Source organism: Galleria mellonella, unplaced genomic scaffold (assembly GCF_026898425.1).
Source record: "Galleria mellonella isolate WM207_F2 unplaced genomic scaffold, CSIRO_AGI_GalMel_v1 utg537, whole genome shotgun sequence".
Classification (NCBI taxonomy): Eukaryota; Metazoa; Arthropoda; class Insecta; order Lepidoptera; family Pyralidae; genus Galleria; species Galleria mellonella.
The window spans coordinates 4,386,666-4,409,115 of NW_026442112.1; the positions used below are offsets into that span (position 1 = coordinate 4,386,666).

Genomic DNA, 22,450 nt, shown 5'->3' on the forward strand with positions numbered 1-22,450 from the left:
GTAACGTCACGTGAATAAAGTTGCTTATTTAATTCTTAGTCAGGTTTATTACAATACAAGCTTTTCCTTATTTAAGTTTTATATCTCAACAACCCACCAACGAATGTCACTTTATTAAAAATGAATCAATGCAGAAGAATATTAACGAACCTAACTCACTAGAAATGTGTAAAGTTTTCTTTTTCTTACACTAATATAATAATACTGCATTCCTTTAGGAGACGATGGTGTTGCTAGAGAAAAATAATCGAATCTCTGGTGTCACGGTAATTAACTGTGAACTGTTGTGAAGTTTTGTGAAATAATTTTCGATAACAGCAAATATTGTATGTTCATTAAATCCTAAATTATAAAAGTAATATAAAGTTCAAAAATATAACTAGACATATGTTTCTCTGTGGTTTTTGTTTCTGCTAAATATTATAGAGTAATATTTTGGTAAAAGGATTACCCGCTCGTCAAGCGTTGCAACTACTGGCAAAAACTCCTAATACTGGAGGCCTATGTTCAAGAGTGAACAGAAAATGGCTGATGTGACATGATGATAATAATAATATTTTTTTTTTTTTATACAACTTAGAATGGCAAACAAGCTGACGGTCCACCTGATGGAAAGTGGTAACCGTGACCTATAGACATGAGCAGTACCATGGACATAGCAGATTGTACTGTTTTGCGCATGATGCCTCCCATGCGTTGCCATTCCTGAGGACTCAGGTGTTATTCCTCTGTACCCTGTAAATTCACGCCATATTCCACCCTTCAAACCGAAACACAGCCATGCAAACACAACTGCTTTACGGTTGAAACACGAATGGGACAAAGGTACCCAAACAAACGACTTTTGTACAAAGTCTCCCTCTGGAACAGAGAAAAAGAATAATAAAGAGTATTTTTCTATATGCTTCAAGGATTTTGAAAACTATCTTCAACTGGATCAAATATTTAAGTCGCTAAGTGCATCGCTTGGACCGCGTGAAGCAAAGTTAGCACCGCACGAGATAGCCAAGTTTCGCAGCTTAATTAGCCTTTAACTTAATGGTGATTGTCTCTTGGTGCATCGGAGCTACATACCGGCTTACTCCGCTGCTCGCCAACACAACAGAGGGCGTTAGCGTAACATTGTATTACAATTTAAAATAAAAGAACACAGAAGTTTTGAAAGTAAATCCGTGAGATTAGAGATTTGCTTTGTATTTAATCATTATTATTTCAGCCGTTAACTGTCCACCGCTGGACATAAGCTTTCCCAATAAAGGGATTTTTGCCAGTAGTTGAAAGAGTTGGCAAGCAGGTTGGCAACCGCAGTTAAGGTTTAGAGATATTTAAAGGGGGCGCTGCTGTCCATCCCTCGCCCTCCTTAGTCGCCTCTTACGACACCGAACAAAAAGAAAGGGATGCCTCATTATATGCTGGAACACACATGGCGAATTATATTTAATATAATAGTTTTATTGTAATAAAAATATTTTTTAATACTATTTAATTTTGACATGAAATACCTTATGCTATACCATATACCATAGATCTTAAAAACATACAGTGACGGAGTTATCTCACAAAACATTTTTTTCCTTTCTACGCATTAGTTCTCAAGGTTGACTGGAAGAAATCCCTTTGAGGGATAAGTCCGCCTGTATAAATTTTTGTTGTAACCTAATATCTATACCGGGGGGAAAGGGATTGTTAGTAACGGGGTCTAACTAACCCATTACCAGCAATGCACCCTATCAGGTTCGACCTCCACGCGGTTCCCTCTGGAAACCATCGTGGTTAATTCTAGCGGAATTCGCCACGATGGGCTAACAAACTTGCTTTCATCATCACCTATCATCCCTCACTGGTGCTCCGCCAGCGTATACCGGTAGCGTAGGCGGAGTTACCATTCCATTATCACACATTACAAAATATATATATATATATCTATACCTACTATAAGTGAATGTACAAAAGCATATAAATAAATAAATTGGCATTGACTCTTTATATATATCATACAAAATTTTAAAAGTAAATATTTATGTATGTGTTGTTATTATAATAGTCCTTATCCCTTTGAAATAAGGCTGTAAACAAACCTACAATTAAAAGGTTTAGTAGTTTCAAAGTTTCAATTATACTCTATACGTATAAATATATAAAAACATCAATAACGTAAAATTTCAATTCAAACTTGTTGTAACTTTCAACTTAGTAATTATAGTATTTAGTATTATAATATTATAAATTTGAAAGTAGGTTTGTTTGTTACCTTAGCGACTATATATACTATAGTACTGTATAGGATGAAGTAGGAGATAGGCTACTTTTTCCTGGTCAGTAAATAAGTCCTGATCACACGGACGATGTCACTGACAAAAGCTAGTCATAATTAAATCTCTAATCACCTAATTTTGATAAGACCAATCCTACTTTATTTTAATAGGTTATGGGCCCAATAAAGTAAATTGCATAATTTTATTGTCTTCTCTTAAATACGTGTTTTAGTCTTGGATAGTTTAAAGGACCTTCTGAGGGCGGTATTTACTGGAGCGTCGGACATTTGACCTTCGCGGGCCATAAGGTTAATCAGGCCAACCTTAAACTGTTGTAACGACCTTCGTATCCCGAAAGGGATTTAATGGCGCTCGTCACCCCGAAGTCTGTTCCCTACCTAAATCATTCCTGGAGATTCTACGACTAATGTTGAAAGTTATTTATATGGGGGAACGGATTCTTAGTAACGGGACGCTAGTTCTCATTGGTAACGTTGTTTTGCTTGCCAAATGTCTCACAGACATCTAAATTTATATTACCAACATGTCTCCGTACTCTCTGATTTGACAGCAACGTCCCTTTCAAAGCAAAATACATCAACGTTACTTATCGCTTCACGGTAATAACACGTGTATTACAAAGATATGCAGACGACTCTCTTCAAAGTCCCCTCTGACAAATGTCCCCACTTCCCTTGTACCGTATACCGAAACAAACTTCCTATATGTTGATCCCAAATACATATAATTCAACTGAAAAACAGGAGTGGGCCCTCAAACAAAATAATATGGGTTTATTTAACGGGAAAGTTTAACAGAAAATGAATAACTGGAGGCTTCGGCGAGCAAACAAAGAAATACCCCGATGGAAAACGGGGACGGCCCGTAACTCGGCTACGCTCGAAAACATTCACGATTTATTTGTTGATGTGGCTTGTGTCCAATGGGCTTGCTATGATGAGTTTTAAAAATAAACATGTTTTAGGTCTATAGATTGGTTACCGATTAGTGAACGGTACAATTTTGATGTGTAATCGAAAACAATGGGCATTTTTAAGTAATCACATAATAAGTAAAGACATTTTATTTATTTGTTGTTAACTATAACATTTAAGTCGATTGGTACATATGTATGACTGTGACTACTAATGAACTGTCAGTTTTCTCATATTGGGTTTGCTGGAAGAAATCTCTATTGGAGATAAGCTCGCCTTTGTGCACTATTATGTTTGTTTTAACATTTCAATAACATTTTGTGTACAATAAAGAATAAAGAAAGAAAGAAAGACTTCGAAAAAATCTATCGTCAGAGTTTTTATTCTACTAAACTAGATGTCACTTTATATCACTTATCCATATCACTAATTATTTGCTTAGAATTATTTTGTTTAATTCCGCTACCATTAATATGTGTTTGACTGCCAACACTCGAAGATAGACTACTATTATTACTACCAGAAGTTCTACAACCTTCCATATTGGTCATCAATCTCCGACTACCATTTCATCCACGCACGATTTGCGACACGTGTTTCTCCTCTAAGCGGGAGCTAAAATCTGTATATCTTGGCTCCCTGAAAAACAAAAAAGTAAGCACGGATGGCTAAGTATTCCCGCCTGCGCTAATAGTATACACTGGCGGGGCAACAATGACGTGAGGATGAAAAGGCAGGCAGTTAGCTCCTGATGAGCTAAATGATACTTTCCAACGAGGACCACCTGGAAATCGACCTGGTTGGGTATATTGCTAGCAATGGGGCCCGTGGTCTCTATTATTAACAATCCCTCCCCACCCCCCTAGTCGCGGAAGGCTTGGTCAGTAATCAGATAGAAGCAGTTGAGGGAGGCCATTAACACCATATGGCTTCGAATGATTAATTGAGTACCTATTTTTATTACAAGCATTATTGATATTTTTAATATTGTACAACACAATAAAGGAATTTAATTGAATATTGTGTGAACATTACCTAAGTACTATATACCATACACTATTTACAGCTCAATTGTTTTTATAGCTGTCTATGCCATTCATCATCATACCATCATCGATCGATCGATCATTTAAATTAATTCATTAATTTAACTTCAAACTGTTTATAATTACTCCTCTCCATCCAAAGGTTGCCTGGAAGAGATCGCTTTTAGTGATAAGGTCACCCATTTGTTTTCTCACTGTGATTATTTCTTATAATTTGTTTGTATCTATAATAAATTTACTATTGTAAATCTTTTGGAGGAAGCAATAAAGAATATCTATCTATCAGTCTTTAACTGTCCACTGCTGAACATAAGCCGCAGTTAGGCTTTTAGTGATGTTTTAAGAAGGACGCTGCTGCCCATCTCTCGACCATTAACCTAATGGTCGCCCTTACTCGTCTCTTATGACACCAACGAGAAAGGAAATTTGGCCCATTCTATACCGATAGCACATGGCAAATGAGCTTATATTAAATGTTGACTTTTTAAATTTAGAATAGAAAAAAAAAACTGAATTGTCAATTAATTGTTTTTTTTTTTTTTTTGTATTTTAAGCGGTTATAAGTTCCTAAATTTCATGTAACGACAAAAGAATGATACTCCATCAAATACCCTGACGCATCATCGTCGTAGCGGAAGATTATTAGTTTAAAACAAAGGCTTGTTATCACAGCAAACAATCAAATGTCCGCAGGCGTTCGTAATCAGTGACAAGACCCCTTACATTTAGATCAGTGGAGATAACCAATGTTTTGTACGGGGCGGCAGGGGGCAAGGGACCGTCGCCCCAACACTGCCGATCGTGAGATCAGTACGCGCGAACGCTGACTCCGCATACTCACCTTTTATACAGAGATTTAACTCACTTAGCATTCCGCGAGCAGTGAATTTATTTCGGCGTCTCTTTCGTTCGTAAAGAATAAATATGATTTGTTCCCGTTTCGTATCTCTCGCGCGGTATAATTTGATCGAAAACAGAGGGCTGACGTCGCCAGTTCGGCAGCATAGTAGGAATGAAATATGATGAATGAATTTGATATTGTAATGAGGCCCGTGTAGATATTATCAGGCGCGAGCGCCCTCGCGCCGATGGTTTACGTAAATCAACACGCTATGCGAATTAATATTGAAATGTACTTGTTGATATTTTTATTGTTTCGATGTCACTGGTTTTTTTTTTCGTTCTCGTTCATACGAGGTGCTAAATTAAATTATAACATATAAGAACCGACAACCGATGGAGAAGAAAGGTTCTTGAGTGGCGACCGCGTATGGGCAAACGTAGGACGACCTCCCCCCCCCCACTAGATGGAGTGATGACCTGAAATGCATTGCAGGGAGTCAGTGGATGCAGGTGGCTCAGGACCGGTCTTTATGGCAGTCTATGGGGGAGGCTTATGTCCTACTACAGACAACTCGACTTACTAATCATTCGGTTTGATATCTTTCATCTTTCTCTGTCTTACCATAATAATAATTTAAAACATTGTCTATCTAAAACTTTAATATTTTAAATACTTTTTAAGACAGGCTTTCTTTCAGATATAAATAGATGTTAGACACACTTTTTTGGTAAGACGATTAAACCTGTATAATTAAACACCTGTCTGTCGCAAATACAACTTTTCTAAAGTTCATTTAAAATAAGATGATTTATATATAAAGTATTCCCGATCCAAAAAACTGTATTATTGACAATCCAAAATCATTATATAATTGTATATATTAATTATTTATTACACGATACTCAGTAATAATGAACGTAAAAGGAAAAATGATTAAGTAAAGACAGTGGTCCCATCGCTAATGAAATCTTCGCGTTTTCATAATTTATCTATTAATGACTATATGGATCTATACGCATAAAGAATATATTATTAATATATTATTAATATGTTATTATTTAATATTATATATAACAGTACACCGCCTACCCTTTGACTTTTTTCTCAATATCCTCTACACAAAGGTCGCCTAGAAAAGATCGTTTTTAGCGATAAAGTCGCCCTATGATCATTTCTTGTAGTTGTTTGTATCTATAAGAAGTTTACTTAAGTTTTTTTATACTACTTAGAATGGCAAACAAGCTGACGGCCCACCTAATGGAAAGTGGTAACCGTCGCCTATAGACATGAGCAATATCATGGACATAACAGAGTATACTCTTTCGCCCATGATACCCCTCATGCGTTGCCATTCCTGAGGACTTAGGTGTTATTCCTCTGTGCCCAGTAAATTCACGCCGTATCCCACCCTTCAAACCGAAACACAGCCATGCAAACACAACTGCTTCACGGCTGAAACACGAATGGGACAGAGGTGCCCAAGCAATCGACTTTTGTACAAAGTCTCCCTCTGGTAAACTATTATTATTATTACTATTATAATCTTATGGAGGAAACAATCTCTATCTAGTATCTATCTATCTATTTAAACATCGTTAAGTTAAAAATTAACAAAAGATTTATAAATAATATAGTTTATCACTTTATTAGATCGCTAAGAGGCAAAATGCTAGGCCATCCTATACGACATGTCGATTTTTTAAAGAGCATAATAGAAGGAAAACTAGAGGACAAAAGATTAAGAGGAAGACCGAGGAATAACATCATAGGACAGATAAAAGAAACACTAGGTGTCATGTCGTATAGGGAGGTCAAGGATATGGCCTGGGATAAACCTGGCTGGAAGAAGATGCATGAATTAGTCGCACCGACAAGAGGAAACTATTAAATGAAAAGAAAGGAGAAAAAGATCACTTTATTGACAATTAATAATGTTGCCCTCAAAACTTGTTGACACTCGACTTATTTTTAGGCACAATCCGAAACGTACGTCTTAACAGCCACAATGGGACCGGGGACCCGCCTCCCCTCTCAGCGGATTCACACTCATTACCATAAACCATTGTGTAAATTGTGTTATTTGACGACCCATTCTACTAACGTCACCGCTAAACAAGCTCGCAAGTTCGGCTCGGAGACATTCGCCTAATACTCTATCTTAGTCTAATAAACAGCATAAACTTAGTATTATACAGCTTAAGGCTGTAATACTGCTGGCTTTAACAGTTACAGTGATGAAAAAGCACTATAATTGAATAAATATAGCCGTACTACCTTTTACACGTGACTTTGTCTGGGATATATTCGCTGGCCGAAGTAAAAAGTAGCATAATAGTCGGTCCTGATATAGAATAGGCCACCCCTTCCTTTCCCGTGAGCGTCGTAAGACTAAGGCAGAGCAATGGGCAGCAGCGTCTGTCTTAAAACGTCTCCACAGCCTAACTGCGGTTGCCAATCTGTCTGCCAAACGTGGCAAAACCGAAAGGGAGGGTTGTGTTCAGCAGTGGACAGTTCAAGACTGATATAATATGATTCTATGTCCTTCTTCAGGCCATGTAGGTCCTAGTATTTTTTTATACAACTTAGAATGGCAAACAAGCTGACGGCCCACCTGATGGAAAGTGGTAACCATCGCCTATAGACATGAGCAGTACCATGGACATAACAGAGTATACTGTTTCGTCGATGATACCCCCCATGCGTTGCTATTCCTGAGGACTCAGGTGTTATTCCTTTATACCTTGTAAATTCATGCCATATCCCACCCTTCAAACCGAAACACAGCCATGCAAACACAACTGCTTCACGATAGAAACACGAATGGGACAGAGGTACCCAAGCAATCACTGTCACATGTATAATATTAATAAAGATAACGTAGTCAGTTGGAAACGTGTATAGTTCGTTCCTCTTGTAAATAATTCATACGTCTATGAATCATAAATATTATCTTTAATTTATTTCAGCTAACTGACTCTTACTGTAAGTAAACTGTATATTTCATGAGAAAAATAATCTTTACTAAGAAATTGGACCTTATTCGTATCAAATGCTCTGCTTCTTCGTTTCTTCGAACAACCAAGAAGCCGAGTTCTCTTCCAGTGTCTGTGTTTCACGGTGTGTGTGTGTGTCCCATTCGTGTTTCAACTGCTTCACGGTTGAAACACGAATGGGACAGAGGTACCGAAGCAATCGACTTTTGTACAAAGTCTCCCTCTGGTAAATATGCTTATTTGCCAAGTGAATAGGCATTATTGGAGTGTACGTATAATAAATACCTTAAACCTAATCATCACTTAAGATCAGATATAATTATAGTCAAGCATGCTAAAATATTATATAGAAAAAAAGGAATGAATAAATAAAATATCAAACATCGCTCTTAGCGATAAGGTCGTCTCACTCTGCGTGTTCTACCGCCTGTACAATGGATTGGTGTTCAGAGGAATTGTTCAATATGATGCCCACAGCTACTTTCTACCATCGTACGGCTCGCCATCGACAGGGAGTTCATCCTCATGTCTTACAACTACAGATGGGCAAAGCACCGGGTTTAAACCCGGTGCTTTGGTAAAAACCCAATAAACACCCATAAACTCCCATAATCACCCAAAAAAATAGGTTTTTACGTATTTTTTTGAAAATATGTAAGTAATACCAATAAATTATTTTTATAAATTGTATTGATCAATTCTACAATATTAAATAAAACGTTAACTAATAATATTTCAGGAAATTTTAAAAATCTATATATAATAAAATGAAAGTAATTAATTTTCAGTGTTTTCATGTTGCAGTTGATCAACATGTTGGCTTTTTGCTTCCCGTAGATACTTTAAAATTTCTTCATAACACCTCGTTCGCACACATGGCCGTATATATTTAAATTCTTGAGCCACTAACAGTCCGAAATACTTATTTCTTTTATCCTCTTCTCCATAAATTAAGCATTTAGAACAGTTTGTTTCTTCTTTCAGTAAATTTTCTTTTACTTTATCCTCGTTTTTTTTCTTTGTTGCGACGACGCTGGGTAAATCATCTGGACACTGGGTCTCACTATCGCCAAATATATTTGGAGATCGGCTTCGGCTACGGCTTGGCAGACATTTTTTTCTTTCTACAATTTTAAATTAAATTTATTAGAATAAATGCTTCGAACACACGCGATCTAAGTACCTTTTGTGTTTATTATACCTTACCTACCTAGGTATAAAAAGAGTACTTACGTAGATTTTCTTTTATTAACTGTTTTATACGAAGATCTTGATCTCTCAAATTAGCATCCATTTTACTTCCAGTGATTATCAACTAAATTAATAATCCACAAAGTATTAAATAACGTTTTTATGAAATATTTAGCACAAAAACAATACCCTTTAAATATCGATCGTAAGTAACTGTGGCTGACTTACCTATATTCTAGCAAGCAGGACTGCCAGATGTGAAGGGGAAATCCCCAATAAATTGTTGCATGTGACTGATGATGTGAGCATGTTCGTTTCATAATAAAAATGTTGCCAGGTAACCAAAAAGTCGTATGTTTTTGTGCGAATTACGATCATAATCTTTACGATCGTACATTAAAAAATAGACAAATAATAGTATGAGTACGATTTAAATCGTATATCTGTCAACCCTGCTAGCAAGACAGCGACAAAATCACGTTGCATAACAATGTAGCCCAAGCTTATATCTTATGAAATATACGGAAGAGATACGGACTTAGAAAAAACAGAAATGTTGTTCTTTGTGGAAGTCATTGATGAAATTCTATGTATTTTAGCCCGCAAACTTTCTTCAAACAAAAACAGCGCCATCTAGTATCGAGTTCTGTAATTATCTCTTTGTTTATGGATTTGAAGTAAGACCGCCACGCATGCAATACATTATGACTGGGGATTCCCCTATTCGTCGACGCTGAATATGAGGCGACGACAATCACTGTCAAACGTGTTCACTATTACTCTGACTCTGGTAACGTGACTTCCTGGTAACGTGTTAGGTAGGAAAAGCAGTAAAAAAGTGCATATTAAGGGAGCAGATTTGAAATAATATTTATACTTAACAAGAAATAATTAAAGGTAAGTGGATTTTTGAATGATACAATTATATCATGATCACTTAACAATTTTAACTTAAAATTAGATGTATTATTACAAGCTTTTATTTAGCTTGCGTTATGTAAATAAAAGTATGTAGGTATGTTCGTATGTTGATGCAATTATCCTCAATCCTCAACCGACTGGGATAAAATTTTCCATACACGTTTATTTTGGATGATAGTGCATAGTTAGCTGAGAGTCGTCATTGGATAATAATGGTGGATAGCCTAAGATGTGTACTAGATATTTATTTTTAACATAATATGCGTAAGTACCTAATCGAATTAAAGAAGTTGCTGAGAAAAATACAGAACAATACGATAATAAACTAGCGTCTGCGTTTAATCCTCCGAGGAGATGTAATTTTACAAAGGTTTTTTGTATTTATTTTATTATTTTTTTAATAAATTTATTGTAAATAACAAGAAATAATCATTGTAAAAAAATAGGCACTCTATTGTTGAATTTTCGTCAGACCAACTAATCATCGTTCATTTTTTTAGGTTCAATGGGGAGACCTAAAGATTTACGCATATGGGAGCACTACCGTACTTTACCAAACAAGTCTGTTTCTTGCAAGCTTTGTAATAAGGTCTACAAATTCAGTAATGCTGCCAAAATGCTTCAACATCTTATCACTTGTCCAAAATCTCCAGAAACATTAAAAGACTCTATGAAACTTATAAAAGATAGCTCGTCCAAAACCAAAATGTCTGGACTGTCAGAGATAGAGACAAATGATTCTTTTATAAGCCCCTCGTCGTCTGCTAACACTACAATAAATGCTGAGTTTCAAGACACCGATGATCATATAAAAACAGAATTAGCGAGAGCTATATTTGTAACAGGGACGCCATTATCGATGGTGCAACATCCTTTATGGATACAATTTTTCGAAAAATTGCAACCAAAATTTAAAATACCTTCACGTAAAGCTTTAGCGACAAAATACTTAGATAAAATATATAGAGAAATGCGTTTTGAGTTAAATGAGGAACTAAATGCTTGTAGTTACTTACACCTTCAGTGCGATGGCTGGTCTAATTTAAGAAATGAAGGAATAATAAACTTTCTTATATCAAAACCTCAACCTGCATACGTTAAAAGTTTGAATACAGAAAGTAATCCTCACACTAGTGAATACCTTAGCCAAGAAGTTGAAAAAGTAATGAAAGTGTATGGAGCAAATAAGTTTCTTGTACTTATTGGCGATAACGCTGGAAATATACAAAAGGCATTCGAATTAACAAAACTCAAATATCCACATGTTGTTCCTCTCGGTTGCTGTGCACATATCCTTAACTTGTTGTGCCAAGATATTGTAAAGATACAAGAAGTAACTGTGTTTATTATGCAAGCCATAAATATAATAAAAACTGTTAAAAGGAGTCAACGATTAAGTTCCTTGTTGATAAAATCAAAGCAGGGTGAAGATTCTACACAAACACTAAAATTGCCTTGTGCTACAAGATGGGGAAGTCATGTTACTTCGTTAAAAAGTTTGAAAGCAAATAAGATAGCTTTGCAAATATTAACAGTTAGAGAAGATGTGGTAATTTCAAGAGATATTAAAGATTTAATTCTAAGTGATGATTTCTGGACGAAGACAGGGGAATGTATAAGTATTTTGGAACCAGTCACTGAAAGCATATTTTACTTAGAGAGCGACCAGAATCGTTTGCATCGCACATACATTACATTTAGAGATGTACAAGCTAAGATACGTTTTGCATTAAATGAGATTTCGACATTGAGCGAAGAAAGCAAACAGCAGATTCTAACATCAGTATCTTCAAGATGCAATATGGCAATGAGGCCAATACATTTTGCAGCATATATTCTAGACCCCAGGACTCTAGGAGTCGAACTTACTCAAGAGGAAGAACTTAAGGGTATGGAGTTTATCTACAATTTAAGCCAACACTTAAGTTTGTCAAATGTAATGGCAGATTTGGCGTGTTATAAAGCTAAAGAAAACTTTTGGGCCAGAGGATTTGTATGGAGCTCATTAGATAGCATTGAGCCCCTAATATGGTGGAAAGGTATTTGTGGTTCCACTGAGTTAAGCAAAGTAGCGATTCGTATTCTATCAGCTCCCTGTACTTCGGCAGCCACTGAGCGTTCCTTTAGTATCCAAGGCTACATACATAATAACAAAAGAAATCGACTTACAACTGAAAGAACTGAAAAAATTTCATTCATTTGTTATAACTGGAATCTTAAACATAAAGCTGAATGCGAGGACATTCAGTTTAATGAAGAAAATACCTTAGAAGCTTTCATTGAGCAAGTAAATGAACATAACAGTTTAGACGAAATAGAGCCTATCGAACCTATACAATTCATCGCTTGTAATAACTCTGAATCTGACAGTGATTGACTGTAGTTTTACATTTTACTTTCATCTCTTTCTTAATAAACTCAAAATCAAATTAAAAGTTTTTTATTCTGTAGGCTGCATAATAATATTGTCTATGTCCAGTATAGTGGACGTCTTGCGGCTGAGATGACGATGATGAAGTACAAAATCATAAACACCCAAAAATTTGGGTGTTTATGGGGTTTAAACCCAATAAACCCAAAACACCCGGTTTTTACCCACCAGACTTTAAACCCACCCAGGTGGATTGCCCATCTCTACTTACAACCTCAATGGCCGCGTACTGCGCGGTTTCAGAGATGTTTCCTCTCACGAACACTCAGGTTGTGGAATGAGCTCCCTGCCGAGGTTTTCCCAAGAGACTAGTGGTATAAAAAAACAAAAAAAGGTCGCCCATTGTTTTCTCATTGTGATTATTTCTTGTAATTGTTTATATTTATAATAAGTTTACTATTGTAATCTTTTGGAAGAAACAAAGAGTATCTGCCTGTCTAAATACGACCCAGTCATATCTATCGCCTAGCCGTCAGTCTACAATACCGTGTAATATGAAAAACCATACAAAGAACGCCCAGATCCGAGCCAATTCGGAAAAGACTTTCCTACATTGACCTGACCGGAATCAAACCCAGGGCCTCATTAGAGCAAATCTCACCACGGAAGTTATAAATGATAAATTTAGATAAATAGCAATATTTTATGTTTAATTGATTTACTAATAATTCGTCTTTGTTTTTTTTTTTTCTATATTTTTGATGTGTTTTTATATGGTAATATAAAAATACTGGCAAACAAAATAAAACTTTTATCTCACTTACTCACTTATATCCCGGCCCCATATTGCATGGTGTAATAACCATTCCGTGCATAATACCTTATGTGTAGACTCGTAATATTCGCCGGCAAGTAATAAAAAGTATTTTGTTGCTTGCGTACAGAGATTCAACTTGGTTGATAGTCGTAAAATTATTTAATTGCCTTCGACAACATTCGCTCTTTTTGACAGGCCGCCGCTTCAAGTTTCGGCGTTCGGTTTAATTTTGTGTGGCAATTATAAATTTTTTTATTTGTTTTCTCCGTGTATAATATTATTTCTCCATTTAATTTTTTTACTCATTTTGTCCACGTTGAATAAGAAATTATTTTAATACGTATTACGTTAAAATTTACTGCATAAAAAAAACTATTTTCTACTCCTTTTGTTTTAAAAGGATATTAATTTTGGAAAGAATTATTATAAATAAATAAAAAAAAATATCATATTAATATTATAAATGCGATTATTTGGAAACAGATTGATGGATAAATGTTTGTAAAGGTTTGTATTTCGCGCAAAAACTACTTAACGGATTTATTTATAAATATTTATTTAATAATTTAACACTTTTTCAATAAATATTACTAATTTACCGAATACTCTTCAATAATAAAATATTTCTTTACAAATAATTGAATTTAAAATATTCCTTTAATTTTAGATAATCTTTTACATTAATTGTCCTCGAATTTTTGCCGGCAATAATATTATTAAATTATTTTATATATGAATAATAATAACGTAATATATGAATATTACAAATTAATTATTTGATTCCCGATACGGGTTACCGAAGGAGAACTGCAAACTTGACAACAAAGGGTCCCAAACAATTAGTGGTGGGCAAACAAATACGAACACATATTAAACGTTGAACTTTCCTATCTGATCACGATGTAATTCCTTATAGTCCTGCAGTTAATAAGCAGAGATAGCGAAATACACGTATTTTGTCAGTTCCGGGTGTAACGTCACGTCGCCAATATCTGATATCGACAATAAACCGCACGGACACACAGACGTACAGTTACCCGATTGTATCATCGTATCATATTAACCTTCATCTGTCCACTGCTGGACATAGGCCTCGCCCCATTAGACTGCCATAGACAAGTAACGGCCATTACCTCGTTTGATTTTTTAAAAATAAATTGATTTTTAAATAAAAATATTTCTTTTTTTTATCAAATAAAAAGTCTGTGTCTGAAAGAGAGAATGAAAATACTGATTGACGGTAATATAAAGTACGTGTAATATGCAGACTTTTATTTAATATTTCCAAGCTATTTTCCACTGTTTTGCTTGTGTCAATCACTATATAAAGTATCCTATGTGTTAAGTTAGGAATAACCTACCAATGTACCTAATTTCATTCAAATCCATTTAGTAGTTTTTGCGCAAAAGAGCAACGATCATGCATCTATCCATTCATTCGTCCAACCAACGATTCTTCGATCTTATCTATCTTATTTAAGAGCTGCGCTCTTGTCAGTGGAGCTCTTGCCATTCACTACGATTTCCAGCGAGTCTCTTCACCTCTTTATATGACACGACACCAACATTTTCCTTGATCTGCCTAATGTCACTATGCCTTGGTCTTCCTCTTCCCCTCCTTCCTTCTATCGTACCTTCTATTATAATGTTCATAAGTTTGTCGTGTCATATCAAGTATCCTAACATTTTTTCCCTTCTGACCTCAATAGTTCTTATAATTTGTCTCTTTTCCTTAACCCTAAGCAGGACCTCGTCATTGCTAATTCGATCTCTGCAGCTAATTTTCTCCATCCTTCTCCAGTACCACATTTCTCTTCTTCCATCCATCTATCTATAATTACAAACTTCTGAATTTATAATATTATTAATACTAATATAAATTAATTTTTTATTAATACTAAACAGAATTGTGCCCAGAAACACAGTGTTCATTATAATTAAAGACTATATGAGCGACCTAAGCAGTAAGACATTAGGACTGTAGTCTCTCCCTAGTAATTATGAATATGTTATAAATTTCAGAGATACCTTTTCTTTTTGTTACTCGTTTTCGAATAATATTTCTATTTCCACCAACAAACAAACAAATTAATAAATACCTACATATTAAAAAATATAATGTTTTACTCCCAACTCTGCGTAATATAAATTATATTATATTAATGCGTAAACTATTAACAGTAAACTTTATTTACGCGAAGCTATATAAATATTTAGATACTGTATGGTAAATATAGAAACTGATCTAATATCCATATAATGGGTTCTTCTAGACATTGATGGCGGAAAAAAGGTCATAACTCATTTCAATATCACCCATATCGGTCGGATACAGTATATAAATATTGCAACTAAAATATATACATATTACAATATATTATACACCCCTACTGTTCAGTACTATATCAGTAAACTAACTTTACTATAAAATAAGATGAGGAGCATTAATATTGTCCCTAAGAAGAAACAACAAGTGTATAAAGACAACGTAGCCTACTCGAAGGGCTGCATCACGTAACTAATATCGACACTAAACTAAATCTTACATACAGACAAAGAAGATAATCAGAATTAGGTTTAATATATTTATAGTAAACCTAACTCTTACATTAGACTCAATTTACACGAATCTAATAGTGTAACCTTTACCTTGCGTAAATTAAGTTATTCTTCAGACAACTCCGATACGACATCGTAACCTTCAAGAAAAGAACATATTCCTTTTTAAAAGACCGCTAGCACATCTGCAATAACTCTGGTGTTGCTGGTACTCATGCGTGGTAGTAATCACTTACCGTCATCATACGGAAAGATGATCAGAATTAATTTTAATTAATATAAGTTGATATTTTATTTAAATAATTATTTACTCTTCTAAACTGTGCATGAGTAAAACATTAAACTTAATTTACGCAAATATAGCTGTGACCTTGCATAAATTAAGTTATTTTTGAGTTCTTGATATTTTTTTTAAATAAACATGTACTTTTCTTTTTACAACACAGGGGGCAAACGAGCATGCGGCTCACCTGATGGTAAGTGGCTACCGCCGCCCATGGTCACCCACAACACCTACGGCATTGCAGGTGTGCTGCCGGCCTTTTTAAAAGGAATATGCTCTTTTCTTGAAGGTTATGATGTCGTATCGGTTCGGCAATACTGCTGCTGAAAGTTGATTCCAAAGAGTGGTTGTGCGTACTCGTCTAAACCGTGCGCAAGTAAAACGTTAAATATAATTTACGCAAATACAGCTGTTACTCGCGTAAATTAAATTATTCTTGAGGCTACTCTTATTAGTAGTCACTACTGAGATACAAGTATAGATGAGAAGTACGTAAACTATAAATTGGAATCAGAAGTGTTAATATTGTCTGTAAGAACAAACAACAAGTATATTAAGATAACAATGCACACGTAGCCAGTTCGGAGGGCTGCATCACGTAACTAATATCGGCACTAAACTAAATCTGACATACGGACGGACAAGATAATCAGATTTGGGTTTAGGTAATACCAGTTGATATTTTATTTAAATAAATACTCGTTTAAACTGCACATGAGTAAAACATTAAACTTAATTTACGCAAATATTAACCGTTACCTCGCGTAAATTAGGTTATTCTTCAGACTACTTTTCCTAATTATCACTGTTGAGATACAACTATAGGTGAGATTTCCGAAAACTATAAAATATAATTGGAAGATTTAATATCCGTAATAACAGATAATAAGTAAATAAAAATAACAATGCACGTTAGACAGATGGCTCGTAGAGCAGCATCACGTAGCTAATATCAGAACTCCACTTAACCTGACACACAGACGAAAAGTACAGCGAAAACTCAAATATATTTTCAATATCCCACTTAAACAATTTATTATTCGTTTGGCCCGAATATAATGAATTAATGTAACACTAAACATAATTTACGCGATGTAACAGTACAACAGTTACCTCGCGTAAAAATATTTAAAATGGAAAATGTCACTTTATTTGAATATTTACCTGCTTACCTGCGACTTCATCCGCATGATCGGGATATATTCACTGACGGGGACAAAAAGCAGTCTGTGGTTAATGCGGTATACCAAATTACATAATAATAATTAAAAATTTAAGAGGTTCCAAACAAACCAATTTACTTTCTGATTTTTATGTACACAATGTCCTTTGTCTCAATAAGCTATTACCTTGCGATAATTAAATTACTCTATAGACTACTGTTATCAATGTTTAACTATAAATTAAGATAGGAAACGTTAATATTGTCAGTAGCAAGAGGGAACCAGTAAATAAAGATAACAATGCACATGTATCCGGCTCGAAGGACAATATCACGTAGCTAATATCGAGACTAAACTAAACCTCACATACAGACGGAAAGGACGAGAGCTTGTTTCAATAATATTTTATTTAATACCTTTGGATTTTAATTTGTTCGACAAAATCAATGGAACCAAAATAAGATTAAATCCTTTTGATTAAAAAAATAATCATTAAAATCAAGGCAACATTGGCGAAGATATTGAGCAACAAAATAAACCGTTAGATAATCTTCTTTCTGAAGTAGATAGAGAATTCGTGCAATCCACTACATTTCATACTTACATTGTAGTATACACTATTACTATAGTAGTTTACTTAATATTGCTATAAAATATCTCTAGAATACTATAAATAAAGTACACAACACATTAAGTATTACAAGTCGTATAACGAAGCAAACAAGTTAGCGAAAGCAATTCACCTAGTCCAACAGCGAGTCAGTACGTATGTATCTCATATAACTTTGTATCATCGCCCAGCAACTTTACTTGAGGATACCATAAAACAGTTCCAAGTGGCAGATAGAGATATACTCCGTATACGTGAGAATTTATACTAACGCGGCCAGTTACCAAACAGCCATGTACCCGCCCAAGATTCGCTGCCAACTTTAATCCCGTTTAAACTCAAAGTCAAACGAAAGTTAAAAGTATACAAGATTCTACAACCGTTCAATATTGAGATTAGGAAGTCGATGAAAAGATTGCAATAACTTCAAATTCAATAGGTTTGAATTAAAAATGGAACGCGAGAAATTCACGGTAAAAATCACGTTTCCAATTAAAAAAAAAAAGTTTATTTATAGCGACTCATAGAAACATGAGCACGTTTTTATACATTTTTTTTATAACAGGAATATATTTTAAACAAAAGCCGGTATGAATTTGAATTCCCGATATTTCCAATTCCCGTGTACGTATACCGGTGGCGTATTCCTAAACATTGTAAAGCGAACTGCATACGAATGGAAAGCGAATGCTATCTGAGTTTAGAAGCCGTTTGCCTGTCCTATAAATATTTTCTGTATTTCGGTGGAAAGTCACCGCCGATTTGGCAGCGCCGGTGGTTGGCAATGAGCCAATGAGTGAAAGTTTACAAGACATTGGCCTACGGAATTTGTTTATAGAAGAAAGTCCTGGCAAGGAAGAGCCGGTTGGGAGCCAAAAACGTGAGCCGGCGGGGGGGTGGGCTCGTGGATGTAAACATTGCGGCGACGTGGTCGAAATTTTATGTAGGACGTGCGAGGGGAGCAAATAGATTGGTCATTCGATGCGGGACATAACACTTCGCCGCCGGCTACGGGGCTAGTGCCTTATAAATGTGCACCAGTTCATTTGTATTCGAAATGCACCATACAACAGTTAGTGAGCCTGTACAGAATCCGGCTTCATTGAACTTTTCAATTCAATTGATGATACAAATAGAGATTTTTTATTTCTACTGCCAAATTTACGTAAGGGTAGATCAATGACTTATTAATCCAAATTGAAAACGTTTAAAAACAAGAGGGAAATACGCAGTAAGTACAGCGACCAATACCCAAAAAGTTAAGGTTACCTGGAAGAGATAGCTATTTATCATGCTTTTATATAATTATTTATTTTGTTTCTGTACATATTGTTAATCTTTATAATCTGTATCATTCTTTGAAGAAAAGTGATAAGGATAAGGAGAGTGAGAATGAAAAGAGTTTTCATTCGTTCATTTATTCATAAGAAAATACTGCAAAATAAAACAATAAGAAAATTGAGAATTTCTAATTTATATAACAATATCCAATTTGGTATACACAATTATATTTCGAAATGTTGTTTAAAAATTCGTAAACACAAAAGTCGTTCCGATAAAACGGAACCTCATTTTCAGTCACTAAAAACCAAATCGTATTAAAATAGCTTCGGTGTAAACAGAGAATTCGTTCCGCAATCCACGTTCAACGAGGTTACGAATATAAGGAGAAACTCGAATCGCTAATTTGTGAGGGGAAGCGAAAATTGTCATGTTCCAACTCCGCAGGTCCCCACTATGGAATTATCAGCGGTCTTTCCGCATTTAAATCCGCTAAAAGCTTACTGTTCCATAATCTGATCACTGAGTTTTCGTCTCAATTCTCTTGTTCTGCTCTTCTAACGTCTAATAAATTATCCAAAACTATTGATTGATAAAATTCTTTTTCAATGCAACTTTGTCACGTTCCTATATAATTTGTATTTCATTATTCTACCTTATCATTTAAGAGTTTCCTCTTGTCGGTACAACATACATACGTCATACATCTTCTTCCAGGTAGCTCTATCCCAGGCCATATTTCATTGTAATGTCCCAAAATTTATTTTCGTTCAGTAACAAAAGGAAAAAAAGAAAGTAATATTTTTATTCAAGTAAACTTAGATTTAAGCATTTTTGATTTTTTTTTTTATTTTCGTTTTCATTAGGATCCCTATTTATATCTATATCCCTGAAAAGCCGTACATCATTTGTACACAAGAAGCCATTTGACATTCCCAACTCTATTCCATCGCACGCCAGTCACGTCTCTGGACTATTCGTTATATAAATTATTTAATAAGCCTCTAAAACCTTTACCAGTGACAGTCTGAAATGTAGCACAATACAAATCATTCGCGCCAACCCCGCGTATTAAGTTATCCGCCGTCATTACTTATGGGGCGTCGGCGACAATGCGTTCACATGACAAAATGGGCCCATACCAACTAACTAACTGACGTGTCATGAATTAACCTACATTGTTAGAGGTGCCTTCCGTCCTAACCAGAACTTATGGTGTTAAGTAATGGAACCTTATACGTTGCCTTTGTGACGGTTTATATCGTCGTAAACTCTCTTGTCTCGCGTGGCCACAATGAGATATGGAGCGGTAAAAGCTTTTTATTTTCCGTAATTGTCTTTTGAGGGGCGGTCGTTGAACTGTTAACATGCAAATGTGTACGCATGTTGTCGTATGATAAGCAAACGGTGTACTAATTTATTTATTTAAGGACGATAAGTAAGCTGAAGTGACAATGTGATGGGCACATAGTTCAAAGAACCGGCAATCGATGGGGAAGAAAGAGTCTTAAATGGCAACCCCCTATTGGCAAACACAATGAAGGATGACCCCTAACTTTTTTATTATTATTATTATTCCAGCCATTAACTGTCCACTACTGAACATAAGCCTTCCCCTTAAAAGGAGTTTTGCCAGTAATTACCACACTTAGCAGGCGCGGGTTGGCAACCACAATTAGCCTTTTAGAAATGTTTTAAGAGAGACGCTGCTGCCCATCCCTCGCCCATTTTAACTTTTCTTTTTTTTTTTATTCGTTAAATAAAATTTTTGTTCCTACCAACTAACAAACATGAAGAGTAGCGTGATTTAATAAATAGCTATTAAAAATATAATGTTTTACTCTCGCCGTATGATCTCGTCATGGAATAGACCACCCCTTCCTATCTCGTGGGTGTCGTAAGAGACGACTCAGGGAAGACGAGGGATGAGCAGCAGCGTCCTTCTTAAAACATCTCCAAAGCCCAACTGCGGTCACCTATCTGCCTACCAAACGTGGCAACTACTGGCAAAATCTCCAAGAGGAAGGCTTATGTTATACAGTGGTCAGTTAAAAGCGGGTATGATGATGATTCAGTAATTACTGAAATAGAAACAGTGCCTGTAGATCACCAGCTTTATTCGATTGATACCCAAAACGTAAGTAATATGAGTCCTGCTCCAAAACAAACCGAAGTCCTAATAGCGGGCCACTTCTGTTTATTTTGCAGCATCAAACTTTAAATAAGACCTCAAAACCAACCACAGTCCGAACGAAACTAAAACAAGGACCTTAAAAAGAAAGTAAATTCCGGAACCAAATCAAATATGTTTATTTGATCTAGACACAGTTCAAACGCCTTCGACATAAAACTGACTGATCAAAGTACTAACGTTGAGTTAACCGGATTATCCTCAAAGTATGCTTAACTGTAAGTGTAAAGTTAATTACGCCACGTCGATTCAAATGCTCTGGGCCGTGATGTCCAAAATCAAAGAGCCAGCCACGGGTCATGTACATACGAGTATGTATGTAAATGCCGAACTGGTGTCAATCGAAAGGATAGCTCATTTGATAAGCTTATAGCGACATACTATCGTTCACAACATCAACTAAAGCGAATTTTGTTTAGATTTAATAATGATTACCAGAAGGAGACTTTGTACAAGTCGTTTGCTTGGGCACCTCTGTTCCGTTCGTATTTCCACCGTGAACCAGTTGTGTTCGCATGGCTGTGTTTCGGTTTGAAGGGTGGAATATGGCAGTGAATTTACAGGGCACAGAGGAATAACACCTGAGTCCTCAGGAATAGCAACGCTTGGGGGATATCATGGGCGAAACAGCATACTCAATTATGTCCATGGTACTGCTCATGTCTATAAGCGACAGTTACCACTTTCCATCAGGTGGGCCGTCAGTTTGTTTGCCATTCTATGTTGTATAAAGAAAATTAATGATACCTATCATGAGTCATATACAGTATAACTCACGATAATAAGTTTTACTCACGTTTTAAAATCGAGGACTCTCTAGCTTCGAAACTTCTGTTAAATCCTACTACTTCTCTTTTTAGCACTATTTTCTTGTGTTCTCCCTTCATTTTATGTCATTCTCTCCTATTGTATGTGTGTTATTAAAAATGTGTATGTAGTAAAAAAATGTATGTTTATGTATACACTTGTAAGTACTTAGTAGCAAAGTTC

General features: G+C 35.5%; 2 protein-coding genes across 2 annotated transcripts in view; one reads left to right on the plus strand and one right to left on the minus strand.

Annotated features, from left to right (window-relative positions):
* Window positions 1-22,450, plus strand: part of LOC113519268 (CUGBP Elav-like family member 3-B) — a 981,529-nt gene that overhangs the window by 827,894 nt on the left and 131,185 nt on the right. The gene's annotated exons all lie outside the window — the stretch shown is intronic.
* LOC128201527 (uncharacterized) lies at window positions 8,613-9,826 on the minus strand. The gene is made up of 2 exons (XM_052898767.1): window positions 9,307-9,826; window positions 8,613-9,197 (listed from the first exon to the last, which is right to left on the minus strand). The coding sequence occupies exons 1-2, from the start codon at window positions 9,365-9,367 to the stop codon at window positions 8,851-8,853; spliced, it is 408 nt and encodes a 135-aa protein (XP_052754727.1). The 5' UTR covers window positions 9,368-9,826; the 3' UTR covers window positions 8,613-8,850.